General features: G+C 51.2%; 1 protein-coding gene across 1 annotated transcript in view; it reads left to right on the top strand.

The window, feature by feature from the left end:
• GCN1 (GCN1 activator of EIF2AK4) overlaps nucleotides 1-26061 on the top strand; it is a 57446-nt gene that overhangs the window by 11991 nt on the left and 19394 nt on the right. Inside the window, exons 6-37 of the mRNA XM_007448175.1 lie at nucleotides 797-895; nucleotides 986-1120; nucleotides 1944-2012; nucleotides 2142-2250; nucleotides 2849-2923; nucleotides 3176-3304; nucleotides 3800-3850; nucleotides 4134-4232; nucleotides 4454-4627; nucleotides 6367-6519; nucleotides 7787-7879; nucleotides 9910-9985; nucleotides 10137-10296; nucleotides 11319-11508; nucleotides 11600-11724; nucleotides 12499-12677; nucleotides 13290-13383; nucleotides 14564-14677; nucleotides 14792-14990; nucleotides 16188-16343; nucleotides 16812-16993; nucleotides 18251-18331; nucleotides 18668-18811; nucleotides 19748-19875; nucleotides 20046-20235; nucleotides 20428-20498; nucleotides 21155-21320; nucleotides 21671-21865; nucleotides 22938-23184; nucleotides 23601-23722; nucleotides 24034-24148; nucleotides 25456-25635. Coding sequence (XP_007448237.1) covers nucleotides 797-895; nucleotides 986-1120; nucleotides 1944-2012; nucleotides 2142-2250; nucleotides 2849-2923; nucleotides 3176-3304; nucleotides 3800-3850; nucleotides 4134-4232; nucleotides 4454-4627; nucleotides 6367-6519; nucleotides 7787-7879; nucleotides 9910-9985; nucleotides 10137-10296; nucleotides 11319-11508; nucleotides 11600-11724; nucleotides 12499-12677; nucleotides 13290-13383; nucleotides 14564-14677; nucleotides 14792-14990; nucleotides 16188-16343; nucleotides 16812-16993; nucleotides 18251-18331; nucleotides 18668-18811; nucleotides 19748-19875; nucleotides 20046-20235; nucleotides 20428-20498; nucleotides 21155-21320; nucleotides 21671-21865; nucleotides 22938-23184; nucleotides 23601-23722; nucleotides 24034-24148; nucleotides 25456-25635 — 4300 coding nt within the window. The remainder of the gene's footprint in view (nucleotides 1-796; nucleotides 896-985; nucleotides 1121-1943; nucleotides 2013-2141; nucleotides 2251-2848; nucleotides 2924-3175; nucleotides 3305-3799; nucleotides 3851-4133; nucleotides 4233-4453; nucleotides 4628-6366; nucleotides 6520-7786; nucleotides 7880-9909; nucleotides 9986-10136; nucleotides 10297-11318; nucleotides 11509-11599; nucleotides 11725-12498; nucleotides 12678-13289; nucleotides 13384-14563; nucleotides 14678-14791; nucleotides 14991-16187; nucleotides 16344-16811; nucleotides 16994-18250; nucleotides 18332-18667; nucleotides 18812-19747; nucleotides 19876-20045; nucleotides 20236-20427; nucleotides 20499-21154; nucleotides 21321-21670; nucleotides 21866-22937; nucleotides 23185-23600; nucleotides 23723-24033; nucleotides 24149-25455; nucleotides 25636-26061) is intronic.

The raw sequence follows: 26061 nt of genomic DNA, 5'->3' as shown, positions 1-26061 counted from the left end.
ATGCGGGCCTCTCACTCTTGTGGCCTCTCCCGTTGCGGAGCACGGGCTCCGGACGCGCAGGCTCAGCGGCCATGGCTCACGGGCCCAGCCGCTCCACGGCATGTGGGATCTTCCCGGACTGGGGCACGAACCTGTGTCCCCTGCATTGGCAGGCGGACTCTCAACCACTGCGCCACCAGGGAAGCCCTGTGAGGCTTTTTAATTGAGCACCTATTAGGTGCTTCACTCTGGGTTGGATAGTGGGCCTCCCCACAGGCAGGATCAGCATATCAGTGTTCACTTCTGTATCCACAGTGCCTAGCATAGTGCCTGCCACTTCATCAGCATTCATTGCTTGTAGAATTAATGAAGAAATAGTCAAGGCAGATGAAGAAATATATGAAACAGAATGCTTATCCTTTTCCCACATGGCACTTAACCTTGCTGGAATTATGTATTCATTTGTGTGTTTATTTGTTTAGTATCTTTTTCTCCCTCTGGACTATGAGGTGCATGAAAGCAAGGACCACGTCTGTCTTATTCTCCAGGTGTTTTCATTGTCTGACTCATAGTAGGTGCTCAACAAATACTTATTAACGAAGTGCTTGAGTGAACAGATGTAATTCCAGGACGGGGTTAAGGGGGGGGGGGGGCAGGGGGTGGAGGGAAGAGGATCTGGCTGGAATTGAGTGGGAGAGGCCTGGCGGAGATGACCTCAGGTTCTGGCGGGCCTGATGAAGGTCTTGGGCAGGCTATGAGGGCCATGGGATCTCCGCTCCCATTTTACGTCCGGACCTGAGCCTCCTTGTCCCTGCAGGTAGAGGTGCAGTGCCTGCTCCTGCTGGAGGTGCTAGGTGGCTCCCACAAGCACGCCGTGGATGGTGCTGTGAAGAAGCTCACCAGGCTATGGAAAGAGGTGACAGGAGGCAGCAGGGTGGCGGTCATTTCTTCTTCCATACCACCTCTACTGCCGTCTGATACACCTGCTTTACCCGTTCCTCTTCAGAACCTGGGACTGGTGGAACAATACTTGTCAGCCATTCTCAGCCTAGAACCCAACCAGAACTATGCAGCCATGCTGGGGCTGCTGGTGCAGTTCTGCACAAGCCACAAGGAGATGGACGTGGTCAATCGGCACAAGGCAAGTGGACTCTCTGGAGGGAAGGAGGGGGAGCTTGTTTTGCCCTGGTGGCCCCCAGCTGCTGGCCTTATCTGAAGTTTGTTGGTTTTCTCACCTGAGACCCCAGCCTTTCATGGTGATATATGAACTTTGAGAAGCTGGAAAGTTTCCCCTCCAGTTGTGGCTTGGGATGGATCCTGCCATAGTTAACGGGATGATGATTTACCTGTTCATGCAGTCATTTATTCACCCACCACTGAGCATCTGCCTTGTGCCAAGCTCTGTGCCAGGTGTTGGGGATGCAGCAGTGCGTGAGGGAGCTGTGATCCCTTCCTGGGCGGGACTGAATCTGAGGAGGCTGCCGTGAGACATATCGTCATCTCATTATCTCTGTGAGACACGCTGCAAAGGAAAAGTGCAAGAGGCTGTGATACTCTGTGGTTGGGACTTGTCTTAGGCTGTGGGTCAGGGAACACATCTCTAATGAACGAACTTAAAGGGTGAATAGGTGTTAACAAGGTCAAGAGGGGAGGAAGGGCATTTTGGGCAGAGAAGGCAGCGTGTGGGCAGGAACGTAGAGGAGGCAAAGTGCGGTTGGAGGGGCACATGGGTGTCTGGGTGAAAGAGGGTAGCAGGTAGGCCTGTGAGCCATGCCAAGGACTTGGACTTGCTCCCAGGAGCCATGGAAAGCTGTGGAAGGCTTTTAGATGGGGAATGGCGTGATCACTGGGATCTTCATGGTTGACACTGTGACATTTGGGGCACTGATTGGTATTTTTTAGAAGCACTCCCACAAGAGGGATCTCAGAATGTCAGGGTCTAACCAGGTCTCTGTATTCCCTAGAGTGCCCTGCTGGATTTTTATATGAAGAACATCTTGATGAGCAGAGTAAAGCCTCAGAAGTATCTGTTGGTGAGTGTGAGGTGGCCCTTACTCACCTGGGCAAGCTAAATCGCATTTTAAATTCTGTGATTCAGAACCATCCTTTATTCTTGGTCTGTTCCCACGAAGGCTGGGTGCCTGACTCCTTTCTCTTTGTAGGATAACTGTGCCCCTCTGCTCCGATACATGTCCCACTCGGAGTTTAAGGATCTGATATTGCCCACCATACAGAAGTCCTTACTGAGGAGTCCAGAGAATGTTCTTGAAAGTAGGTTCCTGCCAAACAGGATGGTGGGAGGGAGGTGAAGTTGCCTGATAAGCTGGGTCCCCACTACTTGGCAGCAGGAAGTGCTTGGGGCGGGGGGAGATGTATTCACTGTTTACTTCATTGGGCCCTTGGGAGAGAGATCAGGGACCCTTTTGAGAGTATGTTGAAAGTAATGGGCCCTCTTGCTGGAAGAATGCACAAAAGTATGCCCACTTAAAATACTGCATACATTTTTAGAGGTCTAAGAACCTTCCGGAAACCAGGTTAAGAACCTCTGCTCTAGACAGTTTGACCTTGGTGTGGAGGTGGCACTTGAAACCATAGGATATGAGAGTTGAGTCTCTGTCCCTTTTTATCTTGGTAAGAGGTGTGGGTGGAATGTCGGAGGGGCAGTTTTTTGCTGATTGGGATGGGGCAGTATACAGCTTTACAGCAAAGCTGTGGGACAAAGGTGTGACCACCATGTGACCATACAGAGATGAAGAGTGGTCATGTCCTGTGTGTCTACACAGCAGGCCTGAGCATTGGCTGGGGAGTCAGGCAGAAACGGGCATTTCCCCTGGAGGCCAACATGATGCGTGCTTTCTGTCCCCCTCAGCTATCTCCAGTCTGTTGGCATCAGTGACTCTCGATCTCAGCCATTATGCCCTGGACATCGTGAAAGGACTGGCTGGTGAGTGTCCCAACCCCTCTCCAGCCCCTGGAATGGCACCTTGGGTTTCGGTTGTACTTGTCCCTATTGTACAAAAAGGGGTAGGAGACAGCTCAGTTTAGAAATAAACTACAGTTGTGTAGTTTCTTTCCTGAGATCCTTTATAATGAGAACACAGAGCCAGGATTGAAGAGTTGGGAGCAGGGAAGACAAAGATGAGAGCCTGGCTACCCAGCTCTCGGCAGCTTCTGAGCTGCGGCTCTCCGTGTCCAGGTCAGCTGAAGTCCAACAGCCCCCGCCTGATGGATGAAGCCGTGCTGGCGCTGCAGAACCTGGTCCGCCAGTGCAGTGACTCCTCGGCGATGGAAGCCCTGGCCAGGCACCTGTTCGCTATCCTCGGAGGTGGGCAAGTCCTTCCCGGGCATGCGGATGGCCAAGGTGTGGCCTCTGGCATTCCTTGGGCACCGGGACCTGTTGGGGGCTTGGTGCTCTGAGTTTGCTTGTGTCAAGAATGAACAGAAGCATGTGCAGATCAGTGTGGAGGGGGGTGATCTCAGTTTTAAGCATAGGCATTATCGTGTGCATAGGGGGAAAAAATAGAGGGAAATACACCAAAATGTTAATAATATTTTAGGTAGTGGGAACATGGGTGATTTTTAGATGTTGCTTTTATATTTTTTCTATTTGTCACATTTTCTGCAAAAACATATTGTTTACTTCTTTAGTTAGAAAAAAAAAAAAAGCCAGTACATGTGATGTTAAGCCCAGCTACATGATAGAAAGGCTGCTTCTGGAATCAGAAACTGTATCTTGATGTCACACACATGACTACCTTATTCACCCCCTTGGGAAATGTGGCAGATGTGAATTTTGAATCTTTGCTATCTCTCCTCTCAGGCTCGGAAGGAAAACTAACTATTGTAGCCCAGAAGATGAGCGTCCTCTCAGGTACAGAATTTCTCCACGGGTAGTAGGAAGTGTAGTAGTAGATGAGGTGTAACGTAACTGTTAGGTAAGGTGAGTCCATTGGATCTTGACACCTCTGACAGTTTTGGACATCCCAGTCTGGCTTCTGTAAAAGGCAGGACGTCTGATGGGGGATTGAGTAGGGGGGTCAGTCATGGCCAGAGGAGAGGCATGGCTGCTGGGGAGGTGGGCAGCGACAGGAAGACTGGTGTGTTGGCAGTTTTGTGCTGATGAGGGGCTGAGCAGGGAATCCCCTGCCTTCCAGGGATCGGGAGTGTCAGTCATCATGTGGTGGCCGGGCCTTCGAGTCAAGTCCTGAGTGGGACCGTGGCTGAGCTGTTCATCCCCTTCCTCCAGCAAGAAGGTAATTGTGCACCATGGTGAGGGTGCAGCCTGGACCCATCCTTGGCCCCCGGTTTTCACAGTTGGAGCCTGCCGTGAACCCCTTCTGAGGGCCCTGCTTCCTCTCCCTGAAGCATCACTGCTTCCTCTCCCTTTACTCCTACCTGCTTTCGCATGCAACTGGCAGTGGTGTGACATGGGTCTAAGGCATAGGGCTGACTGGACTTCTGCTTCTTGCCCTAGTTCACGAAGGCACCTTGGTGCACGCCACCTCTGTCCTGGCTCTCTGGTGTAACCGGTTCACCACAGAAGTGCCCAAGAAGCTCACTGAATGGTTCAAGAAAGCCTTCAGCTTTAAAACCTCCACCTCTGCAGTGAGGCACGCCTATCTGCAGTGCATGTTGTTCTGCTTCCGAGGTGAGATGCTGCCCTCACAGAGGTGATCGAGGTGATCTTCAGGGTGTCATCACCGTTCCAGGCTTTCCCTTTCGGTCCAGCTTATTTTGCATCATTTCCTCCTGAGCCACTGGGAGCATCTAGCTTAGTCATCCATAAAGCCTAGAATCAGAGCCCAGTCTTCACAACAGATTCTGGCTTCTCCTCCTTATCAGACCTTCAGAATACAAAGCTTTATTCAGAGAGGACCCACAACCAGAACCTGTCACTCTGTTTTCTGAAATCATGGAGAAATGATTCTGATAAGACTGATTTATAAGGTGTAAATTATATAATCTTTACACTGGACCTATTAGAAACAACAGCTGCCCTCGCTTCAGTGCTAACAAACCTGTCATTTGGGCATGAGTATCTACCTCCTTCCCAAGCACAGCGAGGGGAAACTTCAAATCTGTAGGAGCTTGATCCCCAAGGTAAAAGTCTCTAATATTGATGTCCACCTCTGAGATGGGCTCATATTTCACTTAAAGTTTAAACTTATGATGACTGGGTTTAAAAAAATGTTTAGGAGACTCCAGAGCTGCCCCTAGAGAGGTGACCCCCTTCTGTACAGTGTCTGTACTTGTGTATCAGTTTGCAGTTTTGCTGCACTGATTGAACTTGATTTTAGATTGAGTTCTAAATAGCCAAGTCTTGGTTTAACCTAGTCTCTTTAGCTTGAGCTGGTTCTGCTTAATACTTTAAAAACAATCATAAAATAAACCTTTAAAATATACATTTCTTGGATTCAAATCCATGGCATCATCCAAATGAAATACTTGTTTCACTGTGAAATACTCTACATACCAATTTAGTAATTAAGAAAACACGGATTGGGACTTCCCTGGTGGTTCAGTGGTTAAGACGCCATGCTCCCAATGCAGGGGGCCTGGATTCGATCCCTGGTCAAGGAACTAAGATCCCACATACTGCGACTAAGCCCGTGCACGGCAACGAAGACCCAGTGCAGCCTAAATACATACATACATACATACATACATACATACACACACACACACATACATACGTGGGTTTAGCTATAGTTTTAGTAGGTTTCTACTTTTTTTTTTTTTTTTTTTTTCCTTTTGCTGTACACAGGCCTCTCACTGTTGTGGCCTCTCCTGTTGCGGAGCACAGGCTCCGGACACGCAGGCTCCACGGTCATGGCTCATGGGCCCAGCCGCTCCGCCTCATGTGGGATCTTCCTGGACCGGGGCACGAACCCGTGTCCCCTGCATCGGCAGGCGGACTCTCAACCACTGTGCCACCAGTAGAGGTGGCACAGTAGAGGAAGCCCTCTACTTTTTTTTTTTGAACAGAGTTTAGTTCATAGGTCAGCAGATTGGTTCTGGTTTTGGGATTTGGGTCTGGAGGTTGTCTGGTGTAGGAGAAGAGCCCCAGAGAGAAGTTAGTCAACTTGAGGTTTGCCCTGGCTCTCCCTCAACCAGCTGTGTGGCCTTGGGCAACTCATTTCACCTCTCGGTCTGTTTCCTTATCCGTCAAGTGAATACCTGGACTACTGGATTAGTAAGGACCCTTCTAACTCTAGCTTTATGGTTGTAGAATTTGATTTAAGTCCTAGATTCTAATTCCACTTATTTGAGATATTTGAAAGGTAACTGAAGGGTGTTAACCATTCAGACATGGGTGAATAACTCCTTTCTCAATCTTGCCTCCTTGTGATTGGGGTGTTCTGTAAGGTGCTGGTCCTATCTCCACAGGTGACACACTGTTGCAGGCCCTGGACTTGTTGCCCTTGCTCATCCAGACAGTGGAGAAGGCAGCTTCCCAAAGCACTCAGGTTCCCGTAGTCACCGAAGGGGTCGCTGCTGCCTTGCTGCTCTCAAAACTTTCGATGGCTGACTCACAGGCTGGTAAGAGTCCAGAGATGTCCAGGATGCTAGCAGACAAGGGCCTCTTTCAGAGTTCTTGGGAGGAGTGCCTTGATATTTAGGATTTTACAGGATTAGCTTGGTCACTTACCACACTGGGCAGCCGTAGGGCCACTTGTCACCTGCAGGGATGGATTTTATCTACAAGCCCCTGTCCTGGAGCATTGGAGCAACAGGGCAAAGGAGGACAGTGACAGAGTCCCCTGGCTGCACTCTCGCTGCACAGTGCAACGCTGAGGCTCATCCCTGCAGATAAGTGGGACGTTTTTAATTGGTTCTACATTTATAGGGTATAACATTAAAAGCTTCCCCTTAGCCATCCTGTCTTCCAGCCACTAAGTTTCCCTCCTTGGATAGTATTAACCAGTTTTGTGTCTAGAGATGGTCAATGTGTAATTGCTGAAACATGCTGGGTGACATACTATACATGCCATATTGCGTACTGAACACATCTTGGAAAAGATTCCAAAATCTGTACAACAAAAAGAGCTTTCCTTTTTTTGTGGCTACATGGTATTCTGTGCTTGTTTAGTCTACATCCTACTCTGCATGGGGACATAGCTGAACTTACTCCTGTGGTTAGAAATGGAGTTCAGCTCTTTTCATATATATTATTGTGTGCCATCTGACTATATACTAAGGCACTGGGCTACTTCTGTGGCGGGGAGGCAGAACATGACCCTGTTTCAGCAAATTTTAAGCTGCTTTACTCTGCTGGGAGAGAGGATATGCAAAAGTTATCTGTTGTTTAAGGCAAAATGTGGCATAAGAGCAGTTTTGAAGGAGGGATTTCTTTTAGTTTCGGGGTTGGGTGTCAGGAAAAGCTTCATGAAGGAGGGAGCATTCAAACTAGGGCCCTGAGGGCTAGAAGGGTTTTCACTAGCTGGCCCAGTGTGAGTTCAAATGAGGGAAGGGTGGGGAAAGCACCACATGTGGACCTCAAGTAGTTCAGCCGGGCACCTGGAACAGGTGGGAATTCCAGGTGGGAAGCAGCTCATCTGGGATCCTGTGGGCAGCAGAGAACCACCAAAGCTTTTCATATAGGCAATGCCACCAGAAGAGCCGGTTAGTTCTTGGAACCGGAGGACAGTGAGCCTGGGAGTGACCCGCCCCCGCTGAGGGAGAACTCCTGCCTGCTGCAGCAGCGGAGAGTCTGTCAGCAAAGCCAGCCCCCGCAGCTTCAGCATGGCGGGGACTAGCCCTGGCATGTGGGGAGCTGTGTGGTAGAGTGACCTTTTGTTTCTTGCAGAGGCCAAACTGAGCAGTTTCTGGCAGCTAATTTTGGATGAGAAGAAGCAGGTTTTCACTTCTGAGAAATTCCTGCTCATGGCTTCAGAGGATGGTGAGTCACTACCCTCTTAGTTGAAGTCGAGTTTGGGGCTGAGTCTCTGGTGAGTCTTCAGAGAGGATCCTTCCCTGACTGCCTGTTGTTTTGACCAGACAGTTCAGCAAAAACCTGGAGCAGAGTGATTTGGCCAACATCTCAGCTTTTGTGGGAATGGATGTACTCCTGTGGGATGTGGAAGGCTAGGGAAATGGGAGGGAAGTGGGAGATTTGTGGAGACAGCACTAATAGTTGTGGAGCTGTGATATTAGGTGTAATTATAGTTGACTGGGTAATTGGTGCTGTCGTAGAGGTTTTTGTGCACTGAGAGGCAGCTGAGAAGCTCTGGCGAAGTGTGGCTGGCTCCACCCACACCAGGAGATAGAAGAACTATTGGTTTCTATCTTGGCAGAGAAGGAACAGTTGATCTTTAAACGTATGTTTAAAATTCTGGGTTGCCTTAGAAGTATCTGCCGGTAATTGGTGATTGGAAAAGCCTTTTGACTGACAAATCACAACATTCTCTTAATGAGCTACAACTGTTAGTCACTTCCTGATGTTTAAAAAATGTTTAGCTAATTTTTGAATAGGAGATATATTCACATAATACAAAGAAAAAAGAAAAAAATACCCAAGAGAGTCTACACTGAAAGTTATACCCTTGCTTTGATCTCTAGCCACCCAGTGTCCCTGGCCGTGGAGAAACAATTTTATCAGCTTCTTGTGTATCTTTGATATTTTATATTTATACCAATAAATAACCTTATGTATCAGTTCTCTGCCTTTTTTACACAAGTGTTAATATTCCTACTGTATGCATTGTGCTGTCTAGATTTGGAAATAATTTCACGTCAGTATATAATGAGCGCTCTCATTCTTTTTTAGAACTGCATAGTAATTAAAAAAATATATTTTATTGAAGTATAGTTGGATTTACAATGTGTTAATTTCTGCTGTACAGCAAAGTGATTCAGTTATACGTATATTACATTCTTTTTCATATTCTGTTATGGTTTATCACAGGATATTGAATATACTTTTGCTTGTTCCAAAATACACTTGTGCCTATGGAGAACAATATGGAGATTCCTTAAAAAACTAAAAATAGAACTACCACACGACCCAGCAATCCCACTACTGGGCATATACCCTGAGAAAACCATAATTCAAAAAGAGTCATGTACCACAATGTTCATTGTAGCTCTATTTACAATAGCCAGGACATGGAAGCAACCTAAGTGTACATCGACAGATGAATGGATAAAGAAGATGTGGCACATATATACAATGGAATGTTACTCAGCCATAACCAGAAATGAAAATGAGTTATTTGTAGTGAGGTAGATGGACCTAGAGTCTGTCATACGGAGTAAAGTAAGTCAGAAAGAGAAGAACAAATACCGTATGCTAACACATATATATGGAATCTAAAAAAAAAAAAGGGTCTGAAGAACCTAGGGGCAGGACAAGAATAAAGGTGCAGATGTAGAGAATGGACTTGAGGAAGTGGGGAGGGGGAAGGGTAAGCTAGGACAAAGTGAGAGCATGGCATGGACTTAATATACACTACCAAATGTAAAATAGATAGCTAGTGGGAGGCAGCTACATAGCACAGGGAGATCAGCTTGGTGCTTTGTGACCACCTAGAGGGGTGGGATAGGGAGGGTGGGAGGAGATGCAAGAGGGAGGAGATACGGGGATATATGTATATGTACACTTTGTAATAAAGCAGAAACTAGTGCACCATTGTAAAGCAATTATACTCCAATAAAGGTGTTAAAAAAAGAGTACGCGTGTGTAGTTAGCAAAAAAGAAAATTCATTAGATGCATGTATATGTATAACTGAATCACTTTGCTGTATACCTGAAACTAACACAACATTGTTAATCAGCTATACTCCAATATAGAATAAAAACTTAAAAAAAAAATTCTAGTGAACTGTAACTTTCCCTTTACATTTTGGTGTTCATTTTCCAGCTCTTCTCAGTTCTTTCTGGACGTGTTCTCTATTTTAAAAACACTTGTGCTGTTTCTGTCCCCCCGCCAGCCCTCTGTACCGTGCTGCATCTGACAGAGAGACTTTTCCTTGACCATCCGCACAGGCTCACAGGCAACAAAGTTCAGTACGTGGGGCTCGTTTACTTTTCCCCTTGGGCCAAATGACACAAACCCTGACAGGAGACTGAGACGTGGCGGTGTGTGAGGGGTGGGAGGCTGGCTGTGGAGAGCCCCACACCTGGCCTTCCCCCAGGACGCCCTGTCCCTCTGCTGCAGGCAGTACCACCGGGCTCTGGTGGCGGTGCTCCTGAGCCGCACCTGGCACGTGCGCAGGCAGGCCCAGCAGACGGTTCGGAAGCTGCTCTCTGCTCTCGGGGGCTTCAGGCTGGCCTACGGACTCCTGGAGGAGCTGAAGACTGTCCTCAGTTCTCACAAGGTCAGGGCATCTGGGCTGCAGAACTGGGGCTCTCAGACCCCCTTAGCTGACCCTGCTTATGCTGTGGGATTTTAACTAGACTGCTCCTGGGCTGTTCTCACTCACTCAGACTCTGTGTGATGCCAGAATCTTCTGCCCTGCCCTGGAGTTTGGGTAACACCTTGTTTCATATAAGTCCTTTTCCTTTTCAGATGCTTTTCTTTCTTTCCATGTTTTATGACATGTAGCTCAACCTTTTTATTCTTGAGTAATGGAAAAACACTTCACTTTTTTTGCAGTACGTGGACCTCTCACTGCTGTGGCCTCTCCCATTGTGGAGCACAGGCTCCAGACGCACAGGCCCAGCGGCCATGGCTCACCGGCCCAGCCGCTCTGTGGCATGTGGGATCTTCCTGGACGGGGGCACGAACCCGTGTCCCCTGCATCGGCAGGCGGACTCTCAACCACTGCACCACCAGGGAAGCCCGAAAAACACTTCATTTTTAAAGCACTTTATAATTTTTAAAGTGTTTTCTACCCATTGTCTCTTTCAGTTTTTCACAATGCCCTTAAAAGGCTGACAGGCTTACTACGCTTATTTTGTATGAGTTGTCCAGGGTTCCAGTAGCTGAAATGACTTGCTCAGGGTCCCCCAGCCAGTGGATGGCAGAACTGGGAGTTGACCTGCAAGACCCGGCTCCTAATTTCCGTGCTCTTTGTGCCCTGTTTCACTGCTTCCCTCCTTCCCTAAGCCTGCTTGAGGGATGTGGGCCAGTGACAGACTTGCAGTCTCAGGGTAGGTCCCCTGGACCAGTGTCTGTTGCCTTCTTTTCCCCTGTGGGCTGTTTTAGGTGCTTCCTTCCAGGCCCATCTCATAACCTGTGGGTCCCAGTGCCAGGCACTGGGTGTCAGTATCCACACCAGCAGGGAGCCCAGAGAACAACATGAATGAGAGGCAGCTGCCTCCCTGGCATCTTCATCTCCTGTGTGCCAGGCCTGCACGGGGCTCTGAGCAGTGGGGCTCATGTGTTGTCTCCCCACAGGTGCTGCCCTTAGAGGCTCTTGTGACCGATGCTGGGGAGGTGACTGAGGCAGGCAAGGCCTACGTGCCTCCGCGGGTCCTGCAGGAGGCTCTGTGCATCATCTCTGGGGTGCCAGGGCTGGAAGGTGATGTCACCAACACGGAACAGCTGGCCCAGGAGATGCTGATCATCTCCCACCACCCGTCCTTAGGTGCGTGCCTGGGGCGGGTATTGGAGGGGCAGGGACTGTGTTGTAGGATCAGGCCGGGCAGAAGGCCTCAAAGAGCTCCCCTTCCCTTCAGTGGCTGTGCAATCTGGCCTGTGGCCAGCACTTCTTGCCAGGATGAAGATCGATCCGGAAGCCTTCATTACCAGGCACCTGGATCAGATCATTCCCAGGATCACCACACAGAGCCCCCTGAACCAGGTAATTGGCGTGTGAGCTGGTTCTGGTCTCAGGTCAGAGTCCAGGCAGGGGAGATTCAGAGAAACAGGTGAAGGTGTGATGAAAAGTGGGTTGAACCCTTGGGTTTCATGTGGCAGAAAATGCAAACTAGTTTGAGCACAAGAGGGAACTTGCTTGTTCCCTCATCTAACTGGTAAGACCCAGGATGTGACTGGACAGGGACTCAGGTGTCTTCAGGACCTTGTAGGTGGTGTATCTCTTGCTCTCTGTCCATCTCTCTGTCTCATCCATCTGTGTCCCATCTCTGCTTTCCACGGTATAGGCTCCATTCTCAGTCTCGCCTTTTTAGTAGCAGGATAGCTATTCCAGGCTTACTTCTTGTCCCCCATCAGCTCCAGTGGGAAAAGCTTGCGTTTTCCAGTCATTTCAGCTGGCATGGGGTCTTACTGCCCTGCTTGACCTGACTTGGGTCTTGTGCTTATCCTGAGGCCCATCCTTCTGGTCTGGGTCACGTGCCCACCTCTGGAGAGGGTGGGGTCAGCTCCACCTGAACCACGGAGATTGAGATTGGGAGAGGAATGTGTCCCCCAAATCAGGGTGCTAGTACCAGGTAGGTACAGCTCACTGAGAAGGCAGGCACACACTATAGTTGTCCACTCCAGTAGGCAGTGCTCAGAAAGAGCAGGCAGTGGCAAGAAGAAGGGGAGCCAGTTGCCTGGGGCATTTAGGCCTGGCAGGACCCCTCTCCAGTGCCCGCTGTGGCGCTCACTGACCGTGTCTATGTTTGTCTGGCAGTCTTCCATGAATGCCATGGGCTCCCTCTCCATCCTGTCCCCAGACCGGGTCCTCCCTCAGCTCATCAGCACCATCACCGCTTCTGTGCAGAACCCAGCGCTGTGCCAGGTGACACGGGAGGAGTTTGCTATTATGCAGACCCCTGCCGGGGAGCTGTACGACAAATCCATCATCCAGAGGTGAGCCCCCACTCATGGGCTCAATAGCCCCAAGCCTTAGTTTTCTTTTTTTTCTCATTCCTTTTTTTTTTTTCAATTAATTAATTTATTTGGCTGCATCGGGTCTTAGTTGCAGCACGCGGGATCTTTCGTGGCAGCATGTGGGATCTTTCCCTGCGGCATGCGCCCTCTTGGTTGCCGCGCATGGGCTTCTCTCTAGCTGTGGCACGTGGGCTCTAGAGCTCGCGGGCTCAGTAGTTGTGGTGCATGGGCTCAGATGCCCCGTGGCATGTGAGATCTTAGTTCCCCAACCAGGGATTGAATTTGCGTCCCCTGCATTGGAAGGTGGATTCTTAACCACTGGACCACCAGAGAAGTGCCTGTCAGATGGAGACTATGTGTCCTTTGTAGGGTCTTGTGAGGAGTAAATGAAACAATCTATCTGTTGATTGGAGGAGTGCTTGCTGTGTTCTAGGCACAGTACTTAGGCCTGGGATAAAAGAGCATGTAGAGTATCCAGCACTTTCCTGGTGCATATGACTTAAAAACTAGCTGGGGTTTTATGGCTGGTGGGAGGCTGAAGGGCCTGATGGCTGTTTTGAACGTGGCTGATCACCTGCTCTGGTGTTTCAGTGCCCAGCAGGACAGCATAAAAAAGGCCAACATGAAGCGAGAGAACAAAGCTTACTCCTTCAAGGAGCAGATCATCGAGCTGGAGCTGAAGGAGGTGAGTACATGGAGGCCTCACACACGGGGTGGCCTCAGGCAGGTCTCTTGGGTCATCCTGACCCATGGCACACTCCTCCGACCTCCCCACTGATCCTGGGTCCTCCTGCCACACTCTTTATCTGCCCTTTCTCAGGTAGCTTTCTCTACGCCCAACTCAAGGAAAAAAATTTTTCTCTCTGCTGGCAGTAGTTCATGTATTTCCTCTGCTAAGTGGTGTTGCTTGATTCCATGCCTGTCCCCCCAGCTCCTGGAAGGCCGGGACCTATCTGTCCTCTTGATAGTAGGCATAGGCCTGGCACAGTGTAGCCGCTGGGGCATTGTGGTTTATTGCTCTATTCAGCAGTGACGGACTGGTTCTGACAGGAGCAAAGCACACAGGGCTCTTTCCTGTCTCAGAGCCTTTGTTTGCTCCTCCCTCGGTTTTTTGTTTTTTGTTTTTTGTTTTTTTTCCTCCCTCAGTCTTTACAAGGCTGGGTTCTTCTTGTCTTTCACACCTCTGCCTACATATCCCCTTCGCGGAGAGGTGACCCCTCTGCCCACCCTATCCAGAGTAGACCCCGTGCCTCTTCTCATTTGCTATGCATCATATTTATTCCTTTCATAACATTTGTCATGATCTGAAGTCACCTTGTTTATGTATCTTTCCCTTTTCGTGGTCTACCTGCACCCACTAGATCGTCAGCTCTGTGAGGATAGAGACTTGGTCTTGTTCTCACGGTCTCCCCAGCATCTAGAACAGTGCCTGGCACCATGTAGGTGCTAAGTAAAGACTTTTCAAATGAATGAGTGCTCTCGGTCTTTGCAAGGCTTTAGCTTATACTGGAAGAGAGTGTCTGTAGGGCAGGCTGGCAGGAGGGGAGGCTGAAGCTGCATGGCTACCAGAATACCCTTTTCAGCACCTGGAGGGACTTTTCATTTCTCTAACGTATAAAGGCCCTTCTTGTGTTTGTTAGTAGAGAATCCAGCAAGAAATCCCCTCTCTACTGCTCTCTCTGTTCTGTAGAAACCAGGTGGCTGTGGACTTGTGGGAGTAGGGGAGGCCACATGGCAGGTTGGGGGGCCAGGTCACAGACATAGAGTTGTCCTGGTGCTGACTGGGATGCTGAGCGTGCCCTGCTTGGTGGGAGGGAGGGAGTTCCCTTCCCTGGAGATGGATTTGCTTTGCTTGTTCCCTTCAGGAGATAAAGAAGAAGAAAGGCATAAAAGAGGAGGTGCAGCTGACCAGCAAACAGAAGGAGATGCTGCAGGCCCAGCTGGACAAGGAGGCGCAGATCCGGAGGCGGCTGCAGGAGGTAAGCAGTTGCTGCCACCACACGCCTGCACCACGAGAGTGCTGGGCCGCCTGTTCCTCGCTGTCCTAGGGCAGGGCCCTGCTGATTGGCCTTCTGGGGTGACTCTGCTTACAGCTGGACAATGAGCTGGAGGCGGCGCTAGGACTGCTGGACACCATCCTGGCCAAGAACCCGTCCGGCCTGACCCAGTACATCCCTGTCCTGGTCGACTCTTTCCTGCCCTTGTTGAAATCTCCCCTCGCTGCTCCCAGGATCAAGAACCCTTTCCTGTCCTTAGCTGCCTGTGTCATGACTCCTAGGCTCAAGACTTTGGGTTAGTCCTCGTTGGCTGGCTGTGGGCATGACCCCGGGGCAGGATGGGGGTGGACAGAGATGCCCCCAAGTGCTCGTGGGGAGGCACGCAGTGACCTAGGCTACTGACTTGTTTTCCTATAGATGCAGCCTCAGGCATCTCAAGCAGCGTATCCTTGGGAGCACACAGTGCCACCTCCTCTCTCCCGTTTTATGTCTGCTGAGTCTTCATTCTGAGGGCCAACTTTTAGATGCTAGTCGGTGATCTTTCTGTAGCAGTGTTTTTTGTTTTAATACATTTATCTTATTTATTTATTTATTTTTGGCTGCGTTGGGTCTTTGTTGCTGTGCGCGGGCTTTCTCTAGTTGTGGCGAGTGGGGGCTACTCTTCTTTGCAGTGCGCGGGCTTCTCATTGCGGTGTTTTCTCTTGTTGCAGAGCAAGGGCTCCAGACCCGTGGGCTTCAGTAGTTGTGGCGCACGGGCTTAGTTGCTCCGTGGCATGTGGGATCTCCCTAGACCAGGGCTCAAACCCCTGTCCCCTGCATTGGCAGGAGGATTTTTAACCACTGCGCCACCAGGGAAGCCCTGTAGCAGTTTGAAATTCAGTGGCAGTGGGATGGTTTGGTGCCATGTGGCCTATCTGTGTAGCCCAGAGCTCCTGAGTGGCCACATGTGGATGACCAGAGGTCTCTGTGGCCTTTAGCTTTCTGTTGGCTGTGGAGAAACAAAGACCAAGTGGGGTGGCTGGGAATTGTGGAGGCCTCGCTTTATGGGTTGTTAATGACCTTGAGGGTGAACATACCTTGAGCCTGAGGGGTATGTTCCCTTCAGGGTGAGGCTGGAGTCAGGCGGTACACATAGAACCTGCTGGAAGTATTACCTGGCTGGCTGTGCTGTTGCATGGAAGGTGGGAGGACCACATGGATAGAACTGAATAACTCCCAACTGAATAACCCTTGGGTGGCTCATGCCTCCTCTCAGCGCACTTTTAATTCCTTAGTGTCAGAAGGGTATCTCCTTGCCAGCTTGCCTACCCTTTGGCACTGTCCTGGACATGAAATGAGAAATTAGGTTGAGGATACTTAGGCAGAGTAGAATTGATTACTATTAAGTCAGAGGGACATGGCATCTCTGCCCTGGGTCCCTGGTTTGCACCTGGGCCAGATTCTGTGTCTTTGTGAGGGTCATCCCCTGCTGGGTCCCTTCTCTTGGACACAGGAATTTTGGTGAGCCACGTGACTCTGCGCCTGCTGAAGCCAGAATGTGCCCTGGATAAGTCATGGTGCCAGGAAGAGCTGTCGGTGGCCGTGAAGAGGGCGGTGACCCTGCTGCACAGTCACACCATCACCAGCAGGGCAGGCAAGGGAGAACCAGGTAAGGGACAGGACGGACAAAGGGCACGAGGCGGTGTGAACCGTGCAGGGATTGCACGAGCTATGGCGCCCCGTACCCCGGGGCTTCCTGAGGCTGTAGCCTCCAGTGAGTCTCTTCTCTCCCTGGCCTTGATTTTCTCATCTGAAAAAGGGGGGATGGACGATTTTTGAGTCTGGTCCCTGGTATTCTGAGTCACTGTGACCCCCACTGAGGGTTTAGTTCTTGCCATTGGAAGCTACTTGTCTGTTTTAACTCTCACATTGTGGAACTGGGCAGTGTCTGGGGTAGGAGCAGGATTGGCTTTAGAACTGGGCTACTGCCTGTCATCCCTCTTGTCATGCCACATGCTTCAGGGTGTCAGGGCCTCCAGCCGTCCCCCCACCCACTTGCCCTGAGGATGGACGCTGAGGCAGCCGTGCTCGGGGTCCTGCCCGACCTACAGGATCCATCTGCTTCTTGCTCTCACAGACGCCGCGCCCCTGTCCGCGCCAGCCTTCTCCTTGGTCTTCCCGTTTCTGAAGATGGTGCTGACCGAGATGCCCCACCGCAGCAAGGAGGAGGAGGAGCGCATGGCCCAGATTCTTCAGATCCTCACCGTCCATGCCCAGCTGAGGGCCTCACCCAGCAGCCCGCCAGGGCGTGTGGACGAGGTTGGCCCGGGGAGCTCGGCTCCCCCTCGGCTTGAGGGCGTTGGGGAGGCAGGGGCTTCCGACGCTTCCCATGAACAATTCTGGCGGGGAGGTCGTGCAGCATACACGTATACCTGTAGCAGCAACCATTGGTGAGGAGAACCCAAATGTTCTATTCAGTGCAGTTGTCAAGACCTCACAGAAGCTTATGGGTCTCTTGTGTCTGATAGCTTCTGACCCAAAGAAGTTGAAGGATTTTGTATTAATTTATTGTTTTGTTTCTAACTCAGAAGATAGTACTGATCACTCTCTCCCTTTGACTTGCTTATGATTGTGAGACTGGAGCTCATTCATTGAGGAGTTTTCTTTTTAATAGATTATGTTCTAAAAATTTGCCGAAGTAATGCATGTGTAAAATTCCAACAGTACAGAAGCAAAAAGAGAAATGCCACTCCCTAGAGGTAACTGTTGCTGACAGTTTGGCCTATACCCTTGTGGGCTTTTTTTTTTTTTTAAGCATATTCAAAACTCATACCCACAAACACAGTAAAGCAAAAATGGATTGCACTGCTTCTTTCATGGGATGATATTCTCTGGGTTTCCTCTGGTGTTCAGATCCATGTGATCCACGTCACATGGATCTAATTTTACAGGCTGCATGGGGTTCTATGCTGTGGGTACACCATGGTTTAGTTAACTTTTTACTTGTTGATTGATATTTTAGGGTTGTTTCTAACGTTTCCATATTTTGAACATCGCTGTGGTGTGCCCCCTTGTACATTTATGTCCCTTGCACACTGTGTGAACATTTCTATAGGACAGATTCTTGGGCATGGAATTGTTAGGTTATGTGACATGTTCTGAGCTATACCCTCACTAAGCGTTTTCTTTTCTCCAATCCTAATACAACCTCACGTAGTGTTAATCTTGCCAATGATGGGTGAAAGAATGGTGTAATGTTTCATTTCACATTTTTTTACTTTACTTGTGAAGTTCAGTATCTTCATATGTTTATGGGCCACCTGTATTTCATATTCTGTAAGTTTCAACCAAGGTTGAAACTTGAGTTTATTTATTTTTAGTCCCTGAAGATCCTGGTTGACTGGGGTTGGCTCCTGTGGATTGAGTTGTAAATCTGACAGGGTTTCTACAGTGGAGTCAGCAGTATGACCCAGAATGTTCCCCTGTGGGTGAGAGGGTGCTGCCTCATGTGCTGCTGGACTTGGTTACAGACCTTCCCTGGAGCTTCACCCTGACTTACCTTCTGTTCTCTCTTAGAATGGCCCAGAGTTGCTGCCTCGTGTGGCCATGCTGCGCCTCCTGACTTGGGTGATCGGCACAGGCTCTCCCCAACTGCAGGTGATCTGGTTCCCAGTTGGCTTTTGCTGTGACTCAGTTCATGACCCCAACCTCAGGTCCTAGTTCTTCTGTCAGCCCTCAGTTCTGGCCTTGGGCAGAAGGGCTGCTTTTGAGAGCCAGCCTGACTGTTCTCAGCTGGTGAGGGGTTTTGCTTGGGTCCTGCCACTGGCCTTGGCCTGGCGCTGGGGTCTGAGCCCTAGTAGGGTTGTGGGGTGGGCGTTCTCAGTTCAGATTCCTCCCTGGGCCCCTCAGCCCATCACCTGGCTCCCCTCCCTGGCCCCATAGTAGGAAAAAAAATTTGTGGAACTGAGCCCAGCGGATGGATGTCTTCCTCAGGTTCTGGCTTCAGATGCCCTGACCACCCTGTGTGCCAGCAGCAGTGGCGAGGATGGCTGTGCCTTTGCAGAGCAGGAGGAGGTGGACGTGCTGCTCTGCGCCTTGCTGTCCCCTTGTGCTAGTGTGCGGGACACTGCGCTCCGGGTGCGTGCCCACTCCCTCTTGGGGCTACCTTGGCGTCCCTTGTCCCTCAGCGTCTCTGTTCGAGCTGCCCTGATGGGAAATGCCGCACATATGCACCAGCGTGTCCTGGAGGCAAAGAGAAGAGGTCACAGAGTGTGGTTCGGGGTCATTCTAGGAATTGGAACAGCTAAGCAGTTGTCATGTATCACTGCCTATTTTTTTCTTCACCTCGGAAGACTTCACCTAATTTCTAAAACGGAATGTGGATCTTGGTACTTTTATAGACAGATATAACTCAAAGGATTGGTTTATTTCTTCAACCTACTACCTTATACTTGCTTTCTCTTGGTGCTTTGGGACCCAAAACTAAAGGATCCCCTTGGAGTATGAGACATTAATTCCCAAATGCCAGACTGCAGGCTCCTGCTATTGCTCTGTGACAGAGTTTTCACTGGTCCTTGGTAAAAATTTGAAAAACAATGGCAATGTGGCAGATATTTCTTAAAACAAAGGGAATGTCCTTTTTCTGAGGTTTTGTCTGACTTGCGTGTTTAGAGTTAAATTTTTAAATTTTATGTTAGAAAAGATTCTACTGCTACATGCCATCGTTTCATGAAAGAAAAGCTCTTTGAAGAGCAGCTAATGAGCTGAACTGACTCATGGCACTCCCTAACCAGTGCTGTCCAGTGGAATGTTCTGCAGGGCTGGAAATATACATCTGTGCTGTCCAGTGTGGTAGCCACCAGCCAGCGTATGGCTGTTGAGCACTTGAAATGTGGCTGGTGCAGCTGAAAAATTTAGAGTTCGTTTTAAATGATTTCACTGTGGAGACCCACGTGCGGCTAGTGGCTGCGTCTTGGACGGTTCAGCCCTAGAGGGAGGCAAGGTGGTGGGGGGCAGGTCAGAGGCTCTTCCCAAAGGTCATGCCTCACACGGTGTGGTCCCACCCCCTCTCAGGGGCTGTTGGAACTCCACATGGTATTGCCAGCGCCTGATACTGATGAGAAGAATGGCCTGAACCTTCTGCGGAGGCTCTGGGTGGTCAAGTTTGACAAGGAGGAGGAGATCCGGAAGCTGGCAGAGAGGTGAGAGCTGGTCGGAAGGCTGGTTTTCCTACTCTGTTCTCTTTCCCCTCATGAAATAACTGGACCCAGCGTGCTCAGCCTACAGAGGGAAAAAGGGTCGGGTGGTCGGGTTTGGCAGGGCCCGTGCTGCAGATCCTTGTCTGACCAGCTCCACCTTTGGTCTGCTACAGGCTCTGGTCAACCATGGGCCTAGATCTGCAGCCAGACCTCTGCTCCTTGCTCATTGACGACGTCATCTATCACGAGGCAGCTGTGAGGCAGGCCGGGGCGGAAGCCCTCTCCCAAGCAGTGGCGCGTTACCAGCGGCAGGCGGCGGAGGTTATGGGCAGGCTTATGGAGATTTACCAGGAGAAGCTCTATGTGAGTCGTCTGTGCACCGCGATGCAGTCTGGGTGTGTAAGGGTGGGTTGGACCATTTTCAACCTCCCACCTGCTCCAAACAGGAGCCACACTGTGGCTCAGGGTGCCTTGTGCCTAATCTCCTGTCTCACGTGGGTCACTGGCTTTATTGGAGAGAGCACTGCAGTGCATTGATCAACCTGTCTGTTGCAGCGGCCGCCCCCAGTGCTGGATGCTTTGGGACGAGTTATCTCAGAATCTCCTCCAGATCAGTGGGAAGCCAGGTATAACAGCTGCTTCAGCCTTGTACCACTCAGTGCTTTCTGAGGTGTGGCAGGTTGGCTGGGCTGGGTGCTGTGAAGAGGCAGCATGGGATAATGGATCAGCGGAGGGAAACAGCAAGACCTCCCTCTGAGTCAGAGACCTGAGTTCAAGTTCTGGCTCCTCCTGCCTAGCTAGACGACATGTTTCTCCTTTCCTCTGGGGCCTCTGTTTCTGTAGAGGTCCCTGGGCCCCTCCTTACTGCTGTAGCTGAAAGAATAATAGTACTTAGCCTTTGTAGAGTATGTCCACTTCTGAATGCCTTCACATCTGGTTCCTTCACCTCCCTTTCCTCCTCCCCTGGAGGGAGAGGGGTAGGCGATGCACTCACACATGGGGAAACAGAGGCAGAGCTGGTCCCCTCCCCAAGGTCACCCTGTAGGAGGTAAACTCTGGACAGATAGGAGGTCTCTGTTTTATAAGTGGGCTGTTGCCAAACCAGTGGGCACAGCAGTGGGTAAGCACAGGGCATTGGGCTCCGTGTTGTGCTCTGCCCCTGAAGCAGTTTGCTGTTGGCAGGCTCACTCTCCTAGTGACATACTGGGATAGGTGCCACCAGCAGGGGAGGAGGCCTCTGGCTTGCCCTTGCCCCCCTGACATGCTCCCCCTTCCTTCCTAGGTGTGGCTTGGCTTTGGCCCTGAACAAGCTCTCCCAGTGTTTGGACAGTTCTCAGGTGAAGCCACTCTTTCAGTTTTTTGTCCCTGATGCCCTCAATGACCGAAACCCAGATGTCCGGAAGTGCATGTTAGATGCAGCCCTTGAGACGCTCAACACGCATGGGAAGGTAAAAGATTTCAGCTAGCTGAGGAGGTAGGGAGAAGGCTGGGCCAAGGTGGGCTGAGCAGTGGTGCCACAGGGATGCTGAGTGCTCGAAATCCTGGCAGGGCACTAGCCCCCGTGGGAAATTCCATTTGTATTTCTTTTGAGTCATAAAGACCCCCCAAAAGGGTGTTAAATTCTTGTAAGTCTGCTGCAGTCCTGCCAGAAAACTGGGAAAGCCTCTGGCACTGCTGGCTAGCTTTTTAGGATGCCTGTCCCAGAGCCAGACTTGGGCTTGGTCCTGGGGCAGAGACGGTCATCCCCAGGCACAGCCTATGGGCTGATGTGAGGCTCCAGGAGCTCTTGGCTTTCCAGGAGAACGTCAACTCGCTGCTGCCGGTGTTTGAGGAGTTCCTGAAGAACGCACCCAATGATGCCAGCTATGACGCTGTGCGGCAGAGCGTGGTGGTCCTGATGGGCTCTCTAGCCAAGCACCTGGAAAAGAGCGACCCCAAAGTGAAGCCTATTGTCGCCAAGCTCATCGCCGCTCTCTCCACCCCCTCCCAACAGGTACCTGCCCCCTGGCCTGGGGCCCTAACTGTGGGTGGGCAGTGGGACACTAGGGACAGAGTCGGGTTTCAGGGTCCAGAAGGCCCAGTTCTCTGCAAGGAGTCATCTCGTCTCGGGACAGCCTGGTTTACAGTCAGGAATACCCACCTCTGGAGGGGGAGTTAATTCGTTACTTTGTTCTAGTAGACCTCTTAGATGTTTTCATTTTTTTCTACTCATTTTCTAAGAGTCATTTTTTGCATTTAGAGTAAACCTGTCCCTGGGGATACAGAGGTTTAAAAAAAAAAATCGTTCTTGATGTGTTAGCCTTTTCCTGATCCTCCCTGTGTTAGTTATATGTTTTGGGGACCTTGTGATGCAGCCTCCAAGCCACAGTGCAAAGGATTTTTTTTTTTCTCTTATTTAAAAAACACATTTACATGTATCTTCTGTGACTTGCATTTCGGACAACCCAGAGTGTCCTCCTTAAAGGCACAGTTGAAAACCACAGGTTTACTGAATTGTGGTCAAATAGTCTGTCAGAGTACCTGGCCTCCCAAGCTTCCTGCCCAGGCCCCTGGCTGCAGACTGCCTCACTGCCCTGGTCGGGCTTCATGAGCTGTGGCTGGAAGACGATTGACAGCATCTTTTGGGACTGCTTGATTTGGACCTGGCCCTATAAGGCCCAGCCCCATTTCCCTGACTGACAAATTTGAAAACTGAGAGACTTGGGCTGTTTTTAAGGAGGCACAGTAGCATGCTTCTCTCTGAATCTTTCTCTGTGAGTGGGTTTAATCTTCCTGAGGTTTTACCCCACCTGCCCAGGCCTAGGTTCTCTTTTCAGACCAGAAATAGCACCGTAATGGCTGATGCTCTCCTGGCTAACAGATGTAGCGTGCACCCTGACAGAATGCGGGTCAGGCATGAGCTTGTACCACCATCTGCCTTTCCGATGCTCTGTGTGGTCTGACAGGCAGTGGCTGAGATGGGGCTGGGGGACGTCTAGGGGTGAGGTGCTGTGGAAGACTGCATCGGCTGCCAGGGCCTGGCTGTGGTTGAGCTGCAGCACTGACGCGGCGGGCCCCGCCCCCAGGTCCAGGAATCCGTGGCCAGCTGCTTGCCGCCCCTCGTCCCCGCCATCAAGGAGGACGCTGGAGGGATGATCCAGAGGCTGATGGAGCAGCTGCTGGAGTCAGACAAGTACGCTGAGCGCAAAGGGGCTGCTTATGGGCTGGCGGGCCTGGTAAAGGGCCTGGGCATCCTGTCGCTGAAGCAGCAGGAGATGATGGCTGCGCTGACTGATGCCATCCAGGACAAGAAGAACTTCCGCCGCCGAGAGGGTGAGTGTCTCCAAGCTCGGTGCCGCCCAGCGTGGGAGGTCAGTCCCCATGGCTGCCAGAGGAGGGAATCTGGCTTTTCCTCGCCTGCTGAAGGCTGGCGTTTGTGTGTGTGCTGCAGGGGGGGCAGCTGTCTGTGAGCCATTCCATCCCATCCTTGCTGATGCGGCCCGGACTTCCCTTTTTTCTAACTCAGCAACACCCTCAGCTGAGAGACTTGCCATTCTAGCTGTTAGTGCTCCCTGTTCTCGCCTCCTTTCTGCTCAGGGGAGGCAGAGGGGCTGCTCCCTCACGGGGCAGCCACTTTAGTCCCACAGCTGCCCTGAGTGTTTCCAGAGGGTGAGGAGGTGGTGGGGAGCTTGTCCTGTGGCTGCCCCGAGAGGACATCCTGTTCCCAGCCGTCCTGCCTTCTCTCCCAGGAGCACTCTTTGCCTTCGAGATGCTCTGCACCATGCTGGGGAAGCTCTTCGAGCCGTACGTGGTTCATGTGCTGCCCCATCTGCTACTGTGCTTCGGGGATGGGAACCAGTACGTGCGTGAGGTAAGTCCTGAGGCTGCACTTGGGAATGGCTGGCAGTGGTTCGAGGCCCCTGCTGCTGGCAAGCCCTCTGCCCTCATCTTGGACACTGGTTACTGGTATGGACTCCTCTGGTTCTCAGTGAAGTACTGAAGCCCTGTGAGGTGAGAAACCATGTTTCTCCTGCTCAGCTGTCTCTGCGGGCCTGGGCACAGGGTCTGACACAGTAGACCCCCCAGTGAGTGTTGGTCACCAGGAGAACCCTCGGTCCAGCATCAGGCCTTGACCCTTGCGTAGCCGAGGAGGCCCCTGAACATCTTTTCTCCTCCCTTGAGGCTGCAGATGACTGTGCCAAGGCTGTGATGAGCAACCTGAGTGCTCATGGGGTGAAGCTGGTGCTCCCCTCCTTATTGGCTGCCCTGGAGGAGGAATCCTGGAGGACCAAAGCCGGTAAGGCCGCTTCCTCCCTCCCTCAGCTTCCTGTTCTGAAAACTGCCCTTACAGGGGTCCAGAGCCACAGCTCTTGTGCTGTGTGTGCTCCCCACCCCAGGGATGAGGCCAAGACTCTGGTTAGGCAGCTCATTCCTTTATTAGTTTGGGTGCTTTCTTGCAAAGAACAGGGCTCTCACAGGAGCCACAGACCTAAGTCAGGAAATTGCAGAGCTTTAAGGCTTGTCTGTGGCTAGGTCTGTGATTTTAAAGCCTTTCCCCCACACCATTAAACCGTCTTTTTTTTTTTTTTCCCTGCTTTACACGCGCCTCTCACTGTTGTGGCCTCTCCCGTTGCGGAGCACAGGCTCTGGACGCGCAGGCTCAGTGGCCATGGCTCACGGGCCCAGGCGCTCTGCGGCATGTGGGATCTTCCCGGACCGGGGCCCAAACCCGTGTCCCCTGCATCAGCAGGCGGACTCTCAACCACTGCGCCACCAGGGAAGCCCCCCCTTTTTTTTTTAAAGAATCAATTTTTATTTTATTTTTGGTGGCGTTGGGTCTTTGTTGCTGCACGCGGGCTTTCTCTAGTTGTGGCGAGCGGGGGCTATTCTTCATTACAGTGCGTGGGCTTCTCACGTGGTGGCTTCTCTTATTGTGGAGCACGGGCTCTAGGTGTGTGGGCTTCAGTAGTTGTGGCATGCGGGCTCAGTAGTTGTGGCTTGCGGGCTCTAGAGCGCAGGCTCAGTAGTCGTGGCACACGGGGCGGACTTAGTTGCTCCGCGGCATGTGGGGCCTTCCTGGACTAGGGGTTGAACCCGTGTCCCCTGCGTTGGCAGGCAGATTCTTAACCACTGCGCCACCAGGTAAGTCCTGAAACCCCTTTTTAAAAAATGTAATCTTATTTGGAATCCTAATTTGTAAAACAGAGTTGCTCAGGTTTGGGGAGGGTCAGCATCGGGGCTTCCTCCTCAGTCCTTCAGGCTTCCCCCTACATCTTGAAAAATCACAGTCTTAATCAGTCTCCTCATTTGTGGATGAGGAGACTGAGGCCAGAGAAATTCAGTGAATTGACCTTGGATCACTGTCAGCTCTAAGCCAGGTCTGGCCACTCTCCCCAATACTGCCCAGCCTCTCGCCCAGGCTCAGCAGGCCTCAGGAGCATTTTGCTCGCTTGGCTGGAGCCCGGTCCTGCGCCCTCTTCCCGGGACTGCTGGAGCAGTCTGCAGAGGAGCAGGTCGCGTATCCCTTGCCCGGGCAGCCAGCCCAGGCGACTTGCCAACCTGTGCTCAGTGATTTCATGCTGGGCGTGTGTCTGCCGTCTGCAGGGTCGGTGGAATTGCTTGGGGCCATGGCGTACTGTGCTCCTAAGCAGCTGTCGTCGTGCCTACCCAACATCGTGCCCAAGCTCACGGAGGTGCTCACCGACTCTCACGTCAAAGTGCAGAAGGCCGGACAGCAGGCGCTCAGGCAAATTGGCTCTGTCATCAGGAACCCGGAGATCCTGGGTACGCCTCTCCCACGAGGGCACTGGCCCCGGTTCCTCCTCCCATCCCTGGGCACTGCAGGGAACATGCACCCATTCAGTTTAGGCCCTCTGAGGACAGATATGTTCACATTGAGATAACCTCTAAATTTGGGGGAGCCCTTTTCCTACGATAATAAGCGGAATGTAGTTTGGAAGTGGTCTGTTTTCCTGTTGGTCTGGAGCAGTCATTGACTGCTCAGGTAGGGAAACTGAGTTGTTGGCCCAGAAATAGCTTGACTCTAAGGGAGCCTTGAGGTCAACAGATAAATGACAAGCTCTGGACCACATCTGCATCATCCAAAGTGTTAGGTTTTGGGGAACTTTGCTATTCTCTCTCATTCCAGGAGGCCTGTGATAGAGGGAAGGTTAGGGAGCTTACTTTTTAGTGTGGTTCTTTCTTGAGTAA

This window comes from Lipotes vexillifer, unplaced genomic scaffold (assembly GCF_000442215.2).
Source record: "Lipotes vexillifer unplaced genomic scaffold, Lipotes_vexillifer_v1.1 scaffold236, whole genome shotgun sequence".
NCBI classification, from domain to species: Eukaryota; Metazoa; Chordata; class Mammalia; order Artiodactyla; family Lipotidae; genus Lipotes; species Lipotes vexillifer.
The sequence above is the reverse complement of the archived record's forward strand: the minus strand, read 5'-3'. Positions and strand labels throughout refer to the sequence as shown.